Source organism: Engraulis encrasicolus, chromosome 9 (assembly GCF_034702125.1).
Source record: "Engraulis encrasicolus isolate BLACKSEA-1 chromosome 9, IST_EnEncr_1.0, whole genome shotgun sequence".
NCBI lineage: Eukaryota > Metazoa > Chordata > Actinopteri > Clupeiformes > Engraulidae > Engraulis > Engraulis encrasicolus.
This window is the reverse complement of record NC_085865.1, coordinates 56,078,471-56,095,970: the sequence shown is the minus strand read 5'-3', so window position 1 is coordinate 56,095,970 and position 17,500 is coordinate 56,078,471. Positions and strand designations below refer to the sequence as shown.

Genomic DNA, 17,500 nt, shown 5'->3' with positions numbered 1-17,500 from the left:
TTTCACTTCAAAGACCTCTTTACACCGGTTTTACATGTTTTTAACGAAGCTCTTTTTCACCCCACTCACCAACTGTTCACCACCACCTTGATCACCTACCGCCTCAAAACCACATTCTAATGGAAAATAATGAAACACCCCGCCTCCACCTCTTTGCTTGCCTGCTTGTAAAACCGACGTTAGACTCAGCCTTGATGACACCTCAGTCACACCTGTGCAGCCTCAATCTTAGCAGGCGAATACACCGGCCAGTTAATTCCGTCACTTGGCTCGCTCATGTCACGCTTGGTGTATTCGTGCCCTTAGTCTGAGTCTGAAACCCTTTTCCGACAGGACTAGTTTAATGTATGGACGTAGGGGAATGTGATTTTTATCTCAGGACGTCGGTAATTGAAATGGCTGATTCGGACTGGATTGAAATATCTCAGTAGGCCTAAATGAACAGAAAGTAGGAGGGGTTACTCATAACGCACCTGAGACTGCACTTGTCTTCATGCGCGTGCCAACTCCACAATATTATAATTGATTTTTGAGCACATTATTGCGCATCCATGGAGGCCTTTCGTCCCGTGGAACAATTCTAAATATTGCCTGTTGGTTTACTAACTCAGTGTTTCTCAACAGGGGTGCCAGGGCACCCTGGGGTGCCACGGGCCCTCCTCAGGGGTGCCGCGGAAACGTGGCTGATAAATGAATTATGTAATATGATACATATTTGTCTAAATTGACAAGTTAATGCTTGTCATTGGAATCTTTCATCTGCCATTTACGCACAATAAAGTAGCCTAAATATTAGTGGTGTCAACAATGATCGATTCGGCAATGCAATCCAATGCATGGGCATGGACGATCCAGAATCGATCCGGCGAAAGTTCCAGAATCGATCCGGCAATTTTTTTAAGTTTCAATTACTTCCATGGATATTTCGGGAGCAAATGAATGTTAAATTAAATAAAAGCACTTCAAAACATTGCAAGACTGATACAGAATGATACAAAAAACACAAAATAAATTGTTGCTCAGTATCTGACTACTTGCATTGCCTCATCATGACTAATTAAACATTTGCTTTGCTTTCAGTAGAAATGTAATACATTGCAATGCATTGTAGAATTGAATCGGATCGGATCGGATCGGATCTAATAGAATAGAATCGAATCGAATCGAATCATTACCTCCTGAATCGTGATCGAATCGAATTGTGAGGGCAGTGCCGATCCACACCACTGCTAAATATAGGTCGCCCCAGTCAGCTGCAACTTTGAACGTAGGACGTGTGACGTCTCCAAATGTGTTACTTTTCTAAGCTTTTGTGGTATCGGATGCGATGCCATGTTACGGCTTGTTGGTTTGGGGTGCCTTGACATTTTTCATGAATTGAAAGGGTGCCTCGCCTAAAAAAAGGTTGAGAAACACTAACTAACCCATCAAAATCCATTCTAATGCGTTACTATTACTTTACCCCAGGTCCTTCCATTAAACTAGTCCCGTCGGAATAGGGCTTTAGTGGCACAATGTGAGTTACGTTGGAGAGGGGCCTCCAATCTGGCAGGTGGACAACCTGTAAGACATTTCTCATTCAGGGGATGGAAGAACATATGAGGAGCTTTTCATTGACAATGTCTGGTGGACGTTTTAAAATGTACACTTCTGGGCTGGAAGATGATGGGCTATATTCTGTATGTGGAGCTTTTTTATTCAGGGTGTTGGGAGGGACATATAACTAGAACCAGAACTAGAACTGTGGAGGGGAACAAGACATCCCGTCAGGCCGCTCCGCCTCTTGTTCTCCCCTGGCGTCTCCTCTGCTCACGAGTCAGTGTGTGAAGGTGCAAATCACAAGAGCACAAACTGATGCAAACGGCAAACACCTGCTGTATTCCTCCTCATGCTGGCGCCTGTGGAGAGACGGCAATCCAAACTCCCACACAATCCAGATGGCTGTCATTACCTGCACACACACACACACACACACACACACACACACACACACACACACACACACACACACACACACACACACACACACACACACACACACACACACACACACACAAATTCAAATGCACACATGTGCACACACACACACTGCACTGACATTAATACATTCCATCTTTGTTGCGAGGGTTGTGTGCACACTGCTCCCCTGACACGGTGTGTGTGTGTGTGTGTGTGTGTGTGTGTGTGTGTGTGTGTGTGTGTGTGTGTGTGTGTGTGTGTGTGTGTGTGTGTGTGTGTGTGTGTGTGTGGCAGGGTGAGACGTTCTGTGTCAGCACTCCCCAGAGTCTCCAGTGGAACAGTTACTCTCTCCATTCCCTTTAGCACTCAAACACACACTCTCATTCCAACACACACTCTCATTCCAACACACACTCTCATTGCTACACCACCATACTGTTCCCTTTAGTACCTCCACACATCTCCATACTCAAGTTTTTCTTTTGTTTCAGACATGTAAACGTATTATCCTTTGCCCAACATGTTTTGACGGTGTAACTCCCTGTCTTCATCTGAGGGTCACATGGATGTTGACGTGTGACGTGCTTTAGTAAAATCAGCTGGTGTGACCTCTATTGACAGGTTGGTCACACGTCTGTTGTTCTCTCGCTGCATGCTTTTTGTCATAGTCCATAACACTATTTTGCCTTCTGCAGTGGTCTGTTATTGCTGATTTAAAGTCCTCTTGCATGGCTTTATCTTCTATTGCTCTTGTTTGTCTATTGTTTATCACGTCACGCATCAACATCCATGTGACCCTCTGAGGAAGACGGAAGTAACACTGTCCAAACACTGTCAGGTAAAGGGTAAAACTTAACTCATGTCTGAAACAAAAGAAAAACTTCAGTCTAAACAAACTGAAACAGTTAGACATAATGAATGTAATACATCTACATGCCCATGTTGTTGCCTTTAGCACTCCAACACATACTCGCAAACATTCCTATGATTCCCCATTCCTTGTGGTCTGGCACTAGACCCATACAGTTTTCTGTGCCCTACTGTAAGTCACAATTCCAACACATTTCCGATACGTTTTTCCTGTGGTTCTAATTCCACATCCTAGCACGTTGTCCTTGTGATTCCCTCAGCACTCCGACACATGGTCCCTGGTATTCCGACAATATTGTCCCAGTGATTCCCATTCCGACAATGTTGTCCCTGTGATTCCAATCGCTAGGCCTATATTTCCCATTATTGCTCCACTTCTCCCTGTTCACATTCTCTTCTGTATGTCCTCTGTCAGCATTGTCACTGATTTCTGTGTTCTAATTCAGAATTCCAATACTGTTCCCAGTGGTTCTAAATCCAACATTCCTGTGATGCTCTCAGTATTCCGACACATTGTCCCTGTGGTCCTCTTGGTATTCCGACATGTTGTCTCTGTAATCCACATTCCGGCATATTGTCTCTGTGAATCCCATCAGTAGTCCTTTTCCTACCATGCCACCTGTCTGATGGGAGATATGAAGGGCCAGATTGATGCACAGGCTACAGCCTAGCTTCAGCCAAGGGGCGCCCACCCGCCAGGGTCCCACCGCTTGGTCAAAGCTTGGGGGGGGGGGGGCGAGAAGACAATTTTGCTGAATTGAAACATTCTTCTCTTGTTAATACTCTATAGTTCCCAGACTTAATTTGTAGCACAGAATTATGACACTGTTGATGTAATTCTTTTGTCATGTTTCTTTTTCTCGCGGGGGTCTATCGCAACCTGTAGCCTAGAGGCAGCCCTAGGGATGGGTCATCTTAATCCAGCCCTGAAGACATGTTGCACCTCCTGTTCGATGGAAGACATGCCGCGACTTCCAAGACTGTAACTGCTCCCCGTGTGTGTGTGTGTGTGTGTGTGTGTGTGTGTGTGTGTGTGTGTCTGTGTGTGTGTGTGTATGTGTGTGTACGTGCGCATGTGTTCCCCTGCCGTGCCTCCTGCCCGATGGAAGACATGCCGCGACTTCCAAGGCTGTAACTGCTCCCTGTGTGTGTGTGTATGTGTGTGTGTGTGTGTGTGTGTGTGTGTGTGTGTGTGCGTGCATGCGCGCGTGTGTGTTCCCCTGCCGTGCCTCCTGCCCGATGGAAGACATGCCGCGACTTCCAAGTCTGTAAGTGCTCCCCATTTGTCACCGTAATTACACAGCACTCAGAACACAGTGAATGTCATCATGAATGCTGCACGTAACCCATCACTCTGTGTGTGTATGTGTGTGTGTGTGTGATTCCTGATTCCAGGAGAGTGGTGTGTGTGTGTGTGTGTGTGTGCCTGTGTGTCTGTGACTGCTGCTTGTGAGCACCAAGGAGAGTAGTACCTTTTTATGTGTGTATGTGTGAGTGTGTGTGTGTGTGTGTGTGTGTGTGTGTGTGTGTGTGTGTGTGTGTGTGTGTGTGTGTGTGTGTGTGTGTGTGTGTGTGTGTGTGTGTATGTGTGTGTGTATGTTTGTGTGTGTGTGTGTGGGGGGTGAATGCATGAGTGTGTGTGTTTGTGTGTGTGTACAGGGATATAGAGTAGTCCTGACATCTGTGTCCAGGGGAGCAGTGCCATGTAGAAGTTCCATATTTTACCATTGTTGGCACACAGCACACCACAGCACAAAGTGCATACAAATACATTCATGTGGGGACATGGTACCACCTCATGTGAGGGCATGGTACCACCTTATGTGAGGGCATGGTACCACCTCATGTGAGGACATGGTACCACCTTATGTGAGGGCATGGTACCACCTCATGTGGGGACATGGTACCACCTCATGTGAGGGCATGGTACCACCTTATGTGAGGGCATGGTACCACCTCATGTGAGGACATGGTACCACCTTATATGTGTGGGGCACCTCAGTCACAAGGGGAGAGATGAAGGAGAGCAATGCCCATATGGAGCTTTGAGCCAGCAGTTCTGACACCTGAACCCCGACTGACTGTGCCCATTCCAGCAGGTGAGGGGAGAACTGATGCCTCCTGCTGAGCAGGTGAGGGGAGGGTTGCTCTGCAGATGACACAGGTGATGGCCCAGTAGGTCTGACACTGGCCATCCCCATAGACGCCAGCAGGTGTGACAGTTGTTCCCAAGGTGACTGCCTAGTAGGAGAAACAGGCGTTCCACAGCGTTCCCCAGCAGGTGTCAGTCATGACTACCAGGTGACTGCTGAAAAAGAGCAGTAGTATCCTGCACAACAGGTGAGATGCAGCTCAGCAGATGACTTGGGGTCACTGAGCATGTAAGGTGGTGACACAGGTGTTTGTCAACAAATGAGAGTCATTGGGCAGGTCCTGTTACCAGGTGGTGACACAGGCGAGCATGTTTTTTACGCTAAGGTAATGTTTGTGAACAAGAGAAGGTCATCAGGCAGGTCATGCCCAACAGCCGAGGGCTATATCCCCCTCCTGAGGGTTGTTGGCAAGGTAAGGTAAGGTCCCACCTCATCAGGTGGGCGACAGGTGACATGGGTGACTGAGCAGGTAAGGTAAGGTCCCTCCCAACAGGTGCTCAACTCAGCAGCTGAGATGAGGTGTGCTCAGGTGTGTCCTACCGAGCAGGAGCAACAGGTGTGTGTGTGTGTGTGTGCGCTCGCACTTCCTCGACTCAGTATGTGAGGATCATGATGAAGTTGTCCCTCAGCAGTTCAGAAGTAACTCCCAGGTGAGCAGGTAAGGGATGGGTGAGGGCGTGCAACAGGTGTGCACATCCTCAGCTCAGCAGGCGAGGGCTCTTGTCATCTGTTGAGGCTCGTTGAGCAGGCAATGTCTCTCTCACTTCAGCAGGTGAGAGGCGTTATTCCCAGGTGACAAAGTTGGCTGAGCCCATCAGGTGTTCCTCAGCCCGACAGGTGAGCCAGGTGTGTCACCTCAGCAGGTGAGTATCTTGATGAAGGCGTGTCGGACCTCAATGTTGAATGTGTTCGTCAGCAGGTGAGTTGTGTTGCTTCCTTTTGAGGATCATTCATCAGGTAGTGTCTTTCTGACTCAGGTATTCCTCAACAGGTAATAGGATTGGCTGGATGAGGAGATGACGCCCTGCCTGGCAGGTGTGTGCTTCACTTTCTCCACTCCCCTCAACAGCTGACAGGGTTGTCTAAACAGGTGTGTGCTTCGCTCATTCTCCTCGCCTCAGCAGGTGAGTATCTTGATGAAGGCCCGTCGGAACTCGATGTTGAAGGTGGTGTAGATGACGGGGTTGAGGGCGCTGTTGACGTACCCCAGCCAGGTGAAGGCGCTATACAGCTCAGGGGGGATGTGGCACGAGGAGCAGTGCGTATTCAGGATGTGGGTCACGAAGAAGGGGAGCCAGCAGATGAGAAATACACCTGGAGAGAGAGAGAGAGAGAGAGAGAGAGAGAGAGAGAGAGAGAGAGAGAGAGAGAGAGAGAGAGAGATGGAGATAGAAAGAGAGAGAGAACACACACTGTAGGAGAGCAACACACACATAAATCCACACGTGCACACACATGTATCGTTATAAATAGCCATCAATGCAAGGACACAAGGTCATCGATGCATATATTCAAGATCTGTCTCGCTCTGATTATCTCTCTCTCTCTGTGTCTTTCTCTCTCTGTGTCTGTTTGTCTCTCTCTTTACCTCTCTCTCTCTCTCTCTCTCTCTTTCTCTGGCTCTTTGTTCCTGTCTATCTCTCTCTCACCATTGCACACACGACAACAAATGCATTCACTACAGCCTACATTTGCATACACTTTCACGTGTACTGCCGAGTGAGTCCACCAGATCTAAAAATGTAGCTAACTCATACACACCGAGCGAGAGCATTAAAGAGTGCTCTTAATGAAGAGATCAAAGGGTTGCTTAGCCTTCATTAACCTCTAGGTGTGTGTGTGTGTGTGTGTGTGTGTGTGTGTGTGTGTGTGTGTGTGTGTGTGTGTGTGTGTGTGTGTGTGTGTGTGTGTGTGTGTGTGTGTGTGTGTGTTAGGGAGATATGGGTCCCTGACTGATATCTCAGCATGGCTCTGCAGAGGCAGGTGTGTCTGTGTCTGTGTGTGTGTGTGTGTGTGTGTGTGTGTGTGTGTGTGTGTGTGTGTGTGTGTGTGTGTGTGTGTGTGTGTGTGTGTGTGTGTGTGTGTGTGTGTGTGTGTGTGTGCGCGCGCGTGTGCATGTGTGCAGGGGCATACGTCTTTGAGTGACAGCTTTGGTCTGGGTGGGTTAGGGGGGCAGATGCAGGTGTGTGTGTGTGTGTGTGAGTGTTTGTGTGTGTGTGTGTGTCTGTCTGTCTGTGCGTGTGTGTTTGTGTGCGTGTGTGTGGCTGTGTGTGTGTGTGAGTGGGGTTTTAGTCCTTTGAGTGGCGTGTCAGCTCTGCTCTTTCCACATGAAAGGCTGAATGGCAGCGGCTCAGTATAGGCACAGAGAGAGAAAGCCTTATCTACCCCCCCCCCCCTTCAACCACACACACACACACACACACACACAGTCTCGCTTCGCTCAAACACTCTCTCTCTCTCTCTCTCTCTCTCTCTCTCTCTCTCTCTCTCTCTCTCTCTCTCTCTCTCTCTAACTCAGACACATATGCAGACACACATGCATCTCCCAAGGCGTTCTAGAGTCACAAAAAAGGAAACTGTTCCAAGCCCTATTGAGAGCAAGAGTAAGCATGAGTCTGACCAGGTCACGTGACTGTATCGGACCAATGAACTGGGGGCTGTGGCAGCTGAGGGCTCGCTGAAAGCAGCTGCTGAGAGGGTGTGTGTGTGCTTGTGTGTGCGCACGCGTATGTGTGTGTGTGTGTGTGTATGTGTGTGTGTGTGCGCGTGCTGAGATCAGCCGTTCATTTCCTGTCCAATTAGGCCGACACCCCACATTAGCATCAAGACAGACAGGCACTGCTTTCCTCTGTGTGTGTGTGTGTGTGTGTGTGTGTGTGTGTGTGTGTGTGTGTGTGTGTGTGTGTGTGTGTGTGTGTGTGTGTGTGTGTGTGTGTGTGTGTGTGTGTGTGTGTGTGTGTGTGTGTGTGCGTGGAGGTATGTCTGTGGGCGTGTGTGTGTGTGTGTGTGTATGCAACACCCTGCGTTAGAATCAATAGCCCATGTCAAAATCAGACACAGCACAGCTCATTGCCAGAGACAGGCCGAGCGCTCTCTCGCTCGTGTGTGTGTGTGTGTGTGTGTGTGTGTGTGTGTGTGTGTGTGTGTGTGTGTGTGTGTGTGTGTGTGTGTGTGTGTGTGTGTGTGTGTGTGGGGGGGGGGGTGTGTCCGTGGGCGAGTGTCTGTCTGTGTGTGTGTTTGTGTGTGTGTGTGTGTGTGTGTGTGTCAGTGGCCATGAGAGGTTTCAGAGCTAATATATCATTCTCATGCTCGAGCTAATATCGTCATCTCTCTCTCTCTCTCTCTCTCTCTCTCTCTCTCTCTCTCTCTCTCTCTCTCTCTCTCTGTATGTGTGTGTGTGTGTGTGTGTGTGCATGTGTGTGTGTGTGTGTGTGTGTGTGTTGCCTCTTAGTTGTGTTCAGAGCACATTTTCACCCATTGAAGTTGCAGTGGAGTCTCTGGGAATGTGTGTGTATACATACTTATGTATACCCTCTGGAAAAGTTGTATGTTCCATTATGTGCTAAACGCAGTGCAGTTATGCAACACAGCTTTTTCCCTCCTGTCATCCGGTTTTGAAGTGTATGAAACCGTCTTTGTAAGACATTTATTCACTAATAGAGGCTCACCATTCTTTATTACACAGAAAGAAAAGAAATCCGAAATAACATCCATTTCACTGCCAACTGTCAACCAGTAAGAAGAAATGGGACATAAATCTTGAATTTAATTTCAGAATTACGGTTTATCCTACACCCCATTCAAGAGATTCAAGATTATTTTTATTTGCCACGCAGGAAATTTGTCTGAGATAATCACAAAGCTTCTGCATACAACACATAACACACAACACCCAACACATATCAAGAAACAAAACAAAACAAAGCAAAACAAAACACACATAACAAAAGAAAGACTCAATAAATAAATCAAAGTGCAGTACTGAAGTGCATAATGGGTGTATCCATACATAGCATTATTAGACAGAAATTAGTTAGCGGCTTGAATTTAGTAGATTAATAGATGTGAGGATGAAAGAAAATGAATACCTGTTGAGAAACCTTTTTTTGCTTTTAACTGGGACTCTATATCGTCTGCCAGAAGGGAGCAGTTCATAATCGGAGTGCAAAAAGTGTGTGGGGTCTTCAATTATTTTCTTAGCCTGTCTAAGCACAGATGTCCCTTATAGACTCATCTTGTCTAAAAATTACGCCTTAGCTGCCTCGTGGACAGGGTCGGATTATGACGGCCTGGGGCCCCTTGGCTGCGGGTTGCTGTGGGTCATTAATTAGGAATTAATGATAATTGTCTACCTACTGTGTTCAATAAGACACATGATCTGTTCAATATTGCATCCTGTCACAATTCCACAAGTCAATCAGGGACCCCTGGGAGTTGGGGGCCCCTACGCTGCAGCCATATCTAGCCTGTGTGTTAATCCGGCCCTGCTCGTGGATTTATAATCTAAATAAAAACACACACTTAATCATCCTTCTTCATCCCAAAGAAAGAAATGGGTAGGCGTCACAACATCCATTTCACTGCCAACTGTCAACCAGTGCAAGAAGGAATGGGACACACAGTAAATCGTCAACCTTGAATTTGCTGTCCAAGATTTACAGCATATCCGCCTCTTGTACATGTTTGGTTTAAATTAATGCTTTGAAATCACAGACACAGACAGCACATGAATTTACAGTCTAAGAATTGCACCTTGTCCGCCTCTTGTGAATGTCTGTCTTTGCACAGATTACAAGACATTAAAGCGGTGGTTGTAAAGCCTTGTTTAATCTGTCAGCAGATGAAGACTGTATACACCTGCAGCCTTGTAATGGAGCTGCAAGTAGGCAGCACAGTACATATATCAGCCATTTACACTATTGGATTAGAGTCTCTCAGAAGAGCCTGAGGATTACATCTAAATCTGTAAATGTCAAGTATTTGAAAACATCAAAAGCAGTGTCGTTTGAAACCTCACACACAACAGCAGTAGCCTACATTACCTACTCCTAAAAACGCCTTCAGATCAGGCTTTTGTGTGTGTGTGTGTGTGTGTGTGTGTGTGTGTGTGTGTGTGTGTGTGTGTGTGTGTGTGTGTGTGTGTGTGTGTGTGTGTGTGTGTGTGTGTGTGTGTGTGTGTGTGTGTGTGTGTGTGTGCGTGCGTGCGTGCGTGCGTGCGTGCGCGCGCGCGTGGCCCTTACGAAAATGGATCATGGTTTTACTATGAGAACTGAACCATGGTTTTTAGTTACTCATAGTTGTCATGGTTATGGTGACTATGGTTTAACCATTGATTGACTATGGATTTACCATTGTTTAACTATGCAAAAATGAACCATGGTTTTACCATGATAACTAACCATGGTTAATAGTTATTCATTACATTAAAGTGAGCTGACACATTTTTTTTATCCGAAGCGACTTACAGGCTATTGGTTACAGTCCCTGGATCAATGTTAGGTGTCTTGCTCAAGGGCACTTCAGCCATGGATGGAGGTCTACGGAATGGTGAGGGCAGGATTCGAACCTGCAATCCTGTGATCTAGAGTCCAACTCCCTAGCCATTACACCACGGCTACTCACATGTAGTTATTCAGGGGGTAGCCAAGAAAACCATGGTTTGTGACTATGGTTTAAACATGCAACCATGGTTTAAAAAACGTGGGCGACCATGGTTTAAAAAACAAAACAAAACATGGTTTGGAGGGAACCATGGTTTATGGCAAAGAACTACTAGGGTTAAACCATAAATTAAACCAGTCACAAACCATGGTTGCCATGGTTACACTAAAAACCACGATTAACTATAATCCATGGTAAATCTATGGTAAAACCATGATTAGTTCTCATAGTAGAACCATGTTTAATCTTTGTAAGGGCTACTACTATGACAGCTACTGTACTAGAACTATGGTTTGTTGATGAAATGTGGTAGGAAAACCATGGTTATTGCATTACAACCATGGTCGATTTTCGTAAGGGTAGAGTAATCATGACATACCATGGTAGAACCATGTTACATAAAAATCAGCAATACCATAGTAAGCCATAGTACAATTATGGTAGGTTCAGAGTAATCATGAAATAACATGGTAGAATGATAATCATAGTAATACCATAATAAACCATGGTCCATTTTCATAAGGGGTGTGTGTGTGTGTGTGTGTGTGTGTGTGTGTGTGTGTGTGTGTGTGTGTGTGTGTGTGTGTGTGTGTGTGTGTGTGTGTGTGTGTGTGTGTGTGTGTGTGTGTGTGTACAGTTTGTGTGTGTTTGTGTGTACGTGTGTGTATGTGTGTGGATTGAAACTCGTCCTTCTAAATTAAAACTCCACAGGAGACTTTCAGTTCTATGGGTGGGTATTGGCAAAGGGTTCATGATTCAATGTGCATCATGGTACACATGCCACGATACAATTCTATCCCAAAGCATTTCGAATCATGTACTGCGATATGCATTGCGATATTTACTTCAGTAAATGTGTAAAAATATAGCTTTTTTGTCAGCTGGTGTGTAGCATTCTTAAGTCCATTTATTTTATTTCATCATTTATTTTTGAGAGAGCTTTCATTACATCAGAAATATTACCTACTCTCTACTGAACAAAATGAACTAGAGGCGAATTCATGAATCAATGCAGTAATATTGTGAAAAGAAGTACTGTGAAGCATTGTCATTTGACATTTTTTTGTATACCCCTCGCCAGTTGACGTAGTTAGTCAGACATCTTTCTCTGCATTCAGACAAATGAAAGAAATGCCTTACGCAAAACAGAGCAGGGATATTGAGAACAATAAGGGAAGGAGTGGCCTGGCATACAATGTATAAAATATAGCAGAAGCAGAATGACTGTCTGAAACAACCTGGTAAAGCTGAAACAATGACTGAAACATCATTTCTTACTGTGCATACGGTGTAAAAGTTTTCTTTACAAAGGATTAAAACAAATGCATTTCTCAACTCAACATGAAGTTCAACGTCAGTCAGATAAAACAAATGTATGATGTTCTACAAATATTAAGGGCTGAGATTGATGGGGAGAGAGAGAGAGAGAGAGAGAGAGAGAGAGAGAGAGAGAGAGAGAGAGAGAGAGAGAGAGAGAGAGAGAGAGAGAGAGAGAGCGAGAGAGAAAGAGAGGGAATGAGAGCGGTTCTCTCAGGAGACAATGAGGAGACAGAGAGAAAAAAGAAAACCATGACAAAATTACATGAACAGTGTCATTATTCCGAGCATTTAATTATTTCTGGAAACTACAACTACTGGTGGGGGGCCTTATCTAGACTGCACCCTGCAGTCCTATCTAGCCTGAGCATTAATTTGGCCCTTTCTGGGAGAATTATAGTTTTATAACGATCTATCGTATGCTTTTGACAGCATCGGATTTTAGAAATAGAGACGTAAGCACGGTTTTATTAGCAAGTGCTATTATTTATGGGTGATAATTAGCGGGAAGTGTCTGGGCTGGCTTTGGAAGGGAAGGTGAAAAGTTAAATAGGAATGTTGTAATTAATTGACGTGAGTCAAATGCTCTGATCACAGCCTGACATCTGCTCTCTTGTTTCTTCGGTGGAAATTATTCAAATCATAATCATCTGGAATCAAACAGGAGGAAGAAGGGAGAAGAGAAGAGAAGAGAAGAGAAGAGAAGAGAAGAGAAGAGAAGAGAAGAGAAGAGAAGAGAAGAGAAGATTAGATTAGATTAAGGAAGATTAGAGAAGAGAAGAGAAGAGAAGAGAAGAGAAGAGAAGAGAAGAGAAGAGAAGAGAAGAGAAGAGAAGAGAAGAGAAGAGAAGAGAAGAGAAGTGAAGTGAGCTCCGTTCATGTGGGAGGATGAGCGTTGGCTAATGAATGATGTAGCTGTGAGAGAGAGAGAGAGAGAGAGAGAGAGAGAGAGAGAGAGAGAGAGAGAGAGAGAGAGAGAGAGAGAGAGGAATGGTGACAGAGAGCCTGCTTTCACAATGAGCCATTTATAGCTCAAAGCTTGTCTTTCCACACAGAGGAAGTTTGTCTTCTCTTTATTCCGCTTCTCATGTACAACAAACTCACTCTCAGAATGGTGGTAGATTTCCAGCTACTCTTGCAACCTTTACCCAGCGTTATGGTAACACATGGTCTGGAACTCTTAGTCTTTACCACGGTAACTCAATATTCCAGGACTCACCGGACACAATAGCTCTAGTGTTCTCTAACCCTTGATATGGCAACAATGTGTTCTGGAACTATTATGCATCACCATGGTAACTCAGTGTTGTAGAATTTACTTATCACTACAGCTACCAGAACCTTTACTTTGGCAACTCAGTGTTCTAGAACCTACCCATCACCACGACAACCCCAGTATTCTAGAACCCTTACTATGGTAACCCCATTTGTTCTACAACTTACCCAGCACTATGGCGAGCATCTGTGTTGCCTTCTTCTCGCGTGTCTGCATGTTGCGGTTGCGTATCTGGCTGGGTCGGAGCACGGGGCCCGGCGCCACGCGGAGGGAGATGTGGCTCCGCCCATTAGACATCTCCTTCACCTCAACACTCCTCCTGAGGCTCAGGCCACTCCTGACCCCCTCACCTGATGACGATCCCCCTCCTCCTCCTCCTCCTCCTCCTTCTCCTCTCTCTCCTTTCCCCTCTTCTTCCTCCTCTTCCTCCCCCTCCTCCCCCTCGTTAGGCCCGTCTGCCTCGGTGCGGGCGAAGGAGGCTTGGCTGATGCTGCAATAGTTGTGGAGATCCAGGGGGGGAAGTAGTGAGTTATCCACAGGAACTGTGCGTGGCTTCTTCGGCCGCAGGCAACTGGGCAGGAGCCGGGCTCTCGTCTGGGGGGGCGGGTCCGAGGTCTCCTAGGCAACACACATCCCAATAAGGCTCCCATGAGACCGTGACAGTCCCTGATACAATTCGGTACAGCTTAACAAAGTATGAGTAACAGCAACATGTAGCATTATGCACTTGCATATGTTCGGATAGTGTTAGGTACTACATGGGCTGTCTTGGTGTAATGGTTAGGGACTTGGGCTGTACATCACAGGGTTGCAGGTTCAATCCCCACCTTTACCAATCCCTTCCTCCCTCCATGGCTGAAGTGAAAGTGAAGTGAAAGCCCAACTGGATAACTCCAACTCCCATTGTCATTGTGACACAGTACTCCACAGCACACACAACTAATTTGTATTTATGCCTCACCCATGCAAGGGGGCAGCCCCCAATGGTGCCCCAAGGGAGCAGTGTTCAGGGTACCTCAGTCATGGAGGAGGATGAGGGAGAGCACTGGTTAATTACTCCCCCCACCAACCTGGCGGGTCGGGAGTTGAACCGGCTACCTTTGGGCTACAAGTCTGACGCACTAACCGCTTACCCACAACTGAAGTGTCCTTGAGCAAGTTACCTAATGCCACATTTCTCCAGGGACTGTAACCAATACCCTGTAAATATCTGTAAGTCGCATGGGAAAAAAGCGGCAGGTTAGGTACAATGTACAATATCATTACATGTTGATTAATGTCATGATTGTAGATGCACTAAAGAACAGTACGCCTCTACTTGCATGGATCTAACTGGCATAGCAGCTCTTTTATATGAAATGCATCTCTTCAGTCAGGTAAGACTGTTACACTTACTGTTAAGGTGCACCACTGTATGCTGCTCATTGAACCTGGGCTGCCTATTGCCAAATTGGATCACTTAATAAGCAATAAGCTAATATTTACTAGTTTGACCAAAATACAGTTGTGCTTCTAAGGATATCTATTTATGGACATTCAAAATGGCAGAAAAGGAGTGGATCTACCTTTTCATGTTACGTACTGTATGTATGTAGGCCTATAAAAAGTACAATTTTTCCTAGCCATAATGAATACTAAGAATTTGATGATGTGGTAAGTTTTGATGAATAGGGCAACATTTGTGAATGGGCAGCATGAATTCTGGAAATAAACAACTACAAATGTTACATACTGCACCTTTAAATGACATATTGTTTGAATCACCTGAACATACTCCCACCCCAAAGGTTAGAACTGTGTTGTAAGGTGACCAGGATTTCAGAAAGGGCTGAAAAAAAAATGACACGTCTTAAACCTTGTAAGGTGTTCGGGTCATTTTGACCCGTTTTCAGCTTTTAGCTTGAAAAATAGTATCAGTTATTATTCTTTCACACGGAGATTCACTGGCTTTGGCTCATTATCCTTGAGGAACATATTTTCTTAACGCTCTGATACAATTGTAATCACATGTTGAGTAGACAAGGCAGAGGCTAAATTATGTAGAAAATGGAGTGCAGATATTGTTTGGTCCTCCAGTCGTGCATCGATGTTGCAACCTTGCGCGAAAAGAGCACTGGTGGCTCAATTCGACAGCTTGGATTGAGTTTACTCACTTTCTTCACCGTCTCCTTATCTTCTCTACTCTGTATCCACTCTCAAAAACATATTCAGTATGCACAGAAATTCACAAGCATGATGATGAGAACATGAGGGTGGATATGAGCTATAATTATTTCCTTTTTAAATCATTTTTCTATATGCCCGGGTCAAAATGACCCGAACAGCTACGTAACAAAAACACAAACACCTTACAAAGGTACTGGTAAGTCAAGGCTGGCGTGACCAATATACACGTAACTGCATGCTGTAAGATTCCATTCCATTCCATTATATTATAGCTTATGTTTTTATGCAAAGCAACTTTCAATTATTTACAGGGTATTGGTTAGTTCCTGGAGCAATGTGGGTTAGGTGCAATGAAGTGCACTTCACACATGGCTGGGGGTGTAGGGAGAGGTAAGGATTCGAACCTGCAACCCTCTGATCTTATGATCACCCCCTATCCGTTAATGATTAAGATCTTAATGAACTATCTTCAGCGGGTGTGAGTTCTTTAAGTGAGATTCTGTACAACCTTGAAACCAAAATGACTACCTAGCTGCCTTCCCTGACTACTGCCTTCCTTTTTAAGCCGACTGTTACCTGGAGGCTATTTGAAAATTTGACTACGGTGTTTCAGATTAATATTTTAGTCTGTGTGAGTGTGCGGAAGGTGTGCTCTGCCTGAGTCTGTGTGAGTGTGTGATACACCTGAGAGGTTCAACACGCGAATGTGTGTGTGTGTGTGTGTGTGTGTGTGTGTGTGTGTGTGTGTGTGTGTGTGTGTGTGTGTGTGTGTGTGTGTGTGTGTGTGTGTGTATGCGTGTGTGTGTGTGTGTGTGTGTGTGTGTGTGTGTGTGTCTTTGTGTCTGTGTTTATGTGTCTGTGTGCATACGGGTGTGCATGCAACTGAGCGTGCATGCGTGCATCCGTGTTTGTGCTTGCATGCGTGCGTGCATGTGTGTATGAATCGTGCAATGCGATATACTTGAGAGGGGAGGTTCAGTTTTTCTCGGCTTCTCTCAGGTGCTGGCAGACTGTACAGTATGCTCTGTAATCCCCTGGGGACATCCACGCTATATTCTCTACTACAGTCTATAAAAGCACACCTGTCCTTCCCTTATATTCTACAATGGTCCGTAATAGCACATACTGTATCTCCTCCACCCCCGCATATTCTCCTACAGCAGGGATGGACAACTGTCATGATAATGAGAGGGACACATCACCACTATCGGGGGCCACATGATAAGCAACCAGTGTTGTATAGTAACACAGTAGAAATACTTTAGTACTCTACTTAAGCACTAAAATGCAGTATGCGTACTTAACTGGAGTACTTTTTTCCTCATACTTCCACATTTACTTCACCACATATTTACGATGAATTTAATCATTTTACTCCAATGCATTTCTTTATGTGCTAACACGATTCTGGACCCACTTGTGATGCGCAAAATGTTGTCTTCAAGTCATATTTTTATATATTACTAGTGTATGTGGGCCAACTGTAATACACATTTGAAATGAACTCGCAGGTCGAATAAAATGGGTCTGTGGGCCAAATTTGCCCCCCGGGCCTGAGTTTGACACCCCTTCTCTAGTCTGCTGTCAGGACTTCCTGCTCTTACACACCTGTGCTGCTCCAGTCTCCTTGTCTGTTCTGCATTCTCTCACACACACGCTGCCTCAATCCCTCTCCAGTATCCCTTATCCTCACAAGCACCGCTCTCTCTCTCTCTCAATCCTCCTCAATATCCCTCCATTCTCACGCTGGTCTACTCCTGATGCTCCTTCACTATCCCCCCATATACACTCGCCTTGCATCTCTCTATCCGGCTCTCTATCCCTTTTTTCATTCCCTTGCCGTATCCGTCATCCCTCCATTCTCGCGCTCGTCCCCTCCCGGACCCCATTCTGTATCCCTCTCTCTTCACTTTCATCCTCTCGCAATCCCTCTCTATCCCTCTCTCTTTGGGTTTGTCCTCTTGCAATTCCCCTCCATATCCTTTCCTCTATCCCCTCAGATATCCTTCATCCCTCTCTATTCCCTCTTCTCTCTCTCTCTCTCTCTCTCTCTCTCTCTCTCTCTCTCTCTCTCTCTCTCTCTCTCTCTCTTTCTCTC

At 45.6% G+C, this 17,500-nt stretch overlaps 1 protein-coding gene across 1 annotated transcript in view; it reads right to left on the bottom strand.

Annotated features, from left to right (window-relative positions):
- Positions 1-6,099: 6,099 nt before the first annotated feature.
- The window catches only part of drd3 (dopamine receptor D3), a 56,977-nt gene continuing 45,576 nt past the window's right edge, over positions 6,100-17,500 (bottom strand). Inside the window, exons 7-8 of the mRNA XM_063206268.1 lie at positions 13,404-13,854; positions 6,100-6,296 (exon numbers count right to left, since the gene is read on the bottom strand). Of these exons, the coding sequence (XP_063062338.1) occupies positions 6,100-6,296; positions 13,404-13,854 (648 nt within the window). The remainder of the gene's footprint in view (positions 6,297-13,403; positions 13,855-17,500) is intronic.